The 4481-nt window shown below is 35.1% G+C and overlaps 1 protein-coding gene across 1 annotated transcript in view; it reads right to left on the bottom strand.

Moving 5' to 3' along the window:
- Positions 1–2959: 2959 nt before the first annotated feature.
- LOC107732750 (protein transport protein Sec31A-like) overlaps positions 2960–4481 on the bottom strand; it is a 45219-nt gene continuing 43697 nt past the window's right edge. Inside the window, exons 23-24 of the mRNA XM_016544169.1 lie at positions 3299–3370; positions 2960–3226 (exon numbers count right to left, since the gene is read on the bottom strand). Coding sequence (XP_016399655.1) covers positions 3047–3226; positions 3299–3370 — 252 coding nt within the window. The 3' untranslated portion in view covers positions 2960–3046. The remainder of the gene's footprint in view (positions 3227–3298; positions 3371–4481) is intronic.

The raw sequence follows: 4481 nt of genomic DNA, 5'->3' as shown, positions 1-4481 counted from the left end.
TTTTTCAGCGTTAACCATGAATGAATGCGCAGTTTATCCCTATTTTTTTTAATCAAAGCGCCACATTCAAACGCAAATACTACTACTGAATTTGATGCATTAATATTTATGTTAATAAATAGTACATTAATAGATACATTTTAAATATATAAATATTCATAATAATGGTATATCACTATTTTTAATAGTAAGATGGCGTGGCTCATAATTCACGATAAAAAAAAAAGGCTATCGATGGAGTGAAATAATAAATCTTGCGTTTAAATAAAGAGAAAGGTTGATTAGGGATGTTTTGAATTGGAAAATATTCCTTTTCTCGCCCTCTACAGGATAAACTCAAAATCCAAACATTAAAAGCTAGAAACTGAATTTAACCCACGCTTTGCTGAAATTGTCTGACCCCAATGATTTATGCTTAAAAGGATTGTGATTTTTATTTACCCTTTAAAAACTTTAATCCTCCACACCTGCATCAGATCAAGGTTCTGAGGTTCATTCAAATTCCAAACAGATGTTTTGAAACTAAATCTGTTAAGTTCAAAAACAAAATAACTAAGCATTGTTCTGAAGAATATAGGCTACATACATATACAATATATATATATTGATCAGTAACAGAAACAATGTACTTGAATATTGAAAGTCAAAAAGTTGCATAGTTGCATGTTGAAATAAATAGCTGTGACACATTGAGCATTTATGAAAGTTGTGTATATTTTACTTCAAGTGTTTTCAAGCATGTAAGAGCTTCACTCACAACCTTCAGAATGAACTGGTTTCATGATACACACGGACACAGAACGGCACGACCGTGATGAGGACATGTTCATTACCAGAACATAAACATGTAAAAAGATGAAACTCTTTTATCAGGTTAACTGTTCAGTTACATTCAGTTTCTTTGCTCTGTTGAAGTACTGAAGACAGAAGAATCTCACAAACCTGTCAAGACACGTCTAGGTCATATTTCACCTTAAAAATCAAGCAAAATTACATTTTAAATAAATAAGTATATAATTTTTTAGGACCATTAATGTTTAATCACAATTCAATAGAGTTTGACATTTCATTTTTTTTTATTCTTGATATTATTAATTGATTTTGGGGTGAAATTACACCTGAATGACAGGGATTCATTCTTCAGCCCACTCTTTTATCAGGTTAACTGTTCAGTTACATTCAGTTTCTTTGCTCTGTTGAAGTACTGAAGACAGAAGAATCTCACAAACCTGTCAAGACACGTCTAGGTCATATTTCACCTTAAAAATCAAGCAAAATTACATTTTAAATAAATAAGTATATATTTTTTAGGACCATTAATGTTTAATCACAATTCAATAGAGTTTGACATTTCATTTTTTTTAATTCTTGATATTATTAATTGATTTTGGGGTGAAATTACACCTGAATGACAGGGATTCATTCCCACTTCAGCCCAAAGTCTTCAGTGCCATTCATCTTTGTTGCAATGGTTTAAGGAACATCTAATGAAGCTCTGGTATTTCTACAGGAGTGTTAGTGCCAGCATCAGCCTCTCTATGAGCGAGTGCAATAGAAAACAAGCCTTCACACAAACCAAATCCAATCAAAAACATGGAATTCAACAGTCAGTCAGTCAGTAATGAACCTCGTCCACTAACAAGCATCACGATGAATAAACTACAGACAGTGTCAAAACTTTCTGCTCTTGTAATATTAAAAAATTATCATTCATGAAATGCATTCAGAACGAATCTGTGCAGAAATAGTTCACGACAAAATCACATTCTTACATTGAACTGAATGCAACTAATTTATTTTTTCAGGCAAACGGTTGCATTCATTTCAACACAATTTACCCAATAACGGCTTCACAAACTACGCACTCGTTCTGCTTGTGTAGACTGAACTGATTGCGATAATTTACATGCTAATTTACATGAATTTGTTCTGTTTATTTTAAGGGCCAGTTTTAGGCAAAACGTGGCATTCAATTCAATGCAATAATTTTTTTAATGAACAATTATGCACAGAAAGTCGTTCTGCTCATGTAGATTCTCACATTGAGTTGAAGTCAACAATTTACATAAGAATTAATTTGCAAATGATTTGCACTAATTAGTGGTTCTTGTTTTAAGGCCTTTTGACGCAATCCGTTGCATTCAATGCAATGCGGTTTATGAAATAGCTTTGCAACCAATTACGCATTGAACAATGCAATAATTTACACCATTTGTTTGTGCTCGACAAACTGTTGCATTCTTTGACGCAATCCGTTGCATTCAATGCAATGCGGTTTATGAAATAACTTTGCAACCAATTACGCATTGAACAATGCAATAATTTACACCATTTGTTTGTGCTCGACAAACTGTTGCATTAAATTCAACAATTTATGCATTAATTCCTTTATGAACAATTATGCACAGAAAGTAATTCTGCTTGTGTAGATACTCACACTGAATTAAATGCAGCTATTTATGCAATAATTATTTAACACATTTTTTTTTCTTAGACAAACAGTTGCATTCAGTTCAACACATTTTATGAAATGTTTTTTTAATGCACAGAAAATCATTCTGCTTGTGTTTCACAAAAAAGGCCCGATCTTACTTTGAACTGAATGCAACAATTTATACAAATTGCCTCTGCTTGTTTCAAGGCCTATTTTTAGGTAAACCATTGCATTCAATTCAACGCAACTTATGTAACAATGGTTATGAAAAATGATGCACAGAAAGTCGTTCTGCTTGCGTTTCATGACAAAGTTTCCACGTTTTCACAATGAATTAAATGCGACAGCTTGCACAAATTAGTTCTGCTTGTTTTAAGGCCTGTTTTAGACAATCCATTGCATTTAATTCATTGCAATTTATGCAATAATGGTTTTATGAACAATGTTGTGGGATGAATAAGGCCTGCTGCATGGAAAGAGAATCCCAAACACATGAGAAGAACGCCAGCAGTGGAAAGCGGTGGGATATTAACGCTGCATTCATTCTTAAAGCACAGTTCAGCGACAGATCAAAACACAAGCGGAAACCGGATCTGCCGTGGAGCGCTGGAGTCACACGGCCAACTTGTTGCCGATGGTCATGAGCACTTTGAGGACGGGCATGAAGGCAGAGATCTCGCTGAAGTTGCTGCTGCTCACCACCTGCGTGTGAACCTCCAGACCCTGCTGATAGTTGCGGACGCTGACGCAGCGGCTGATCTCGTGCAGGCCACCGAGGATGCTGGGAGAGAGCTGAGGACACATGAGAGGTATATTAGGACATCTTAGAGACTGAAGAGACGGGAATAAATGTCTTTAACTCACCGCTTGGTCTCGCAGTTTGTCGTACAGACTCTCCAGACGTTTGGAGGCATCGTCCAGTTTGCGCTTCGTTTGCTGCAAGAGAAAATCATATGTGACCCTGGACCACAAAACCAGTCATAAGGGTCAATTTTTCGAAATTGAGATGTATACATAATCTCAATATTTGGCCGAGATACAACTATTTGAAAATCTGGAATCTGAGGGTGCAAAAAAATCTAAATATTGAGAAAATCATCTTTAAAGTTGTCCAAATGAAGTTCTTAGCAATGCATATTACTAATCAAAAATTAAGTTTTGATATATTTACGGTAGGAAATTTACAAAATATCTTCATGGAACATGATCTTTACTTAATATCCTAATGATTTTTGGCATAAAAGAAACATCTATAATTTTGACCCATACAATGTATTGGCTATTGCTACAAATATACCCCAGCGACTTAACACTGCTTTTGTGCTGCAGGGTCACATATATGAAATAAATAAGTCCAGTTCACTTCGCAGCTTATTCTGGTCAGAAATCTGCCCACTTACATAAGAAGAGACTGTTTGTGGCTTTATTTACATTGGCATCAGAGTTTTCAGATGCAGATTGGTTGCACATGTGTAGAAACAAAGTCCTGATTTTTCGCAACCATTATGAACCTCTTCCAAATGTAGTTTTAAATCAGATACATATTCTGGACATCCCTGATTTTGATTTGATTTAAAAAAAAAAGTTTTATTTATTATTATTAAAAGAATAAAACAAATATATTGCTTGCACAAAAACTCACAGCTTCTTTTATTGTGGCTTTAATTAATTTAATGAATGAATGAATTTATCACAAATTAATCAGTCATCAGTTTAGGCTGAGAAATTACCCCCATAAAGATTAACCTTAACCCATCTCTTTTAGAGAACTACAGACCGGTTTCCCTTCTACCTTTCATTGCAAAAACACTTGAACGAGTTGTGTTCAACCAAGTCTCAGCCTTTCTCACACAGAACAACCTCCTGGACAGCAACCAGTCTGGCTTCAGAAGTGGACATTCGACCGAGACTGCCTTGCTTTCAGTTGTTGAAGCCCTAAGACTGGCAAGAGCGGCTTCCAAATCTTCTATACTTATTTTGCTAGATCTGTCTGCTGCTTTTGACTCGGTGAACCACCAGATTCTCCTGTCAACACTATTGGAAAATG

Source organism: Sinocyclocheilus rhinocerous, unplaced genomic scaffold (assembly GCF_001515625.1).
Source record: "Sinocyclocheilus rhinocerous isolate Xijiao unplaced genomic scaffold, SAMN03320098_v1.1 scaffold159, whole genome shotgun sequence".
Lineage (NCBI taxonomy): Eukaryota > Metazoa > Chordata > Actinopteri > Cypriniformes > Cyprinidae > Sinocyclocheilus > Sinocyclocheilus rhinocerous.
This window is presented reverse-complemented; position numbering and strand designations above follow the sequence as displayed.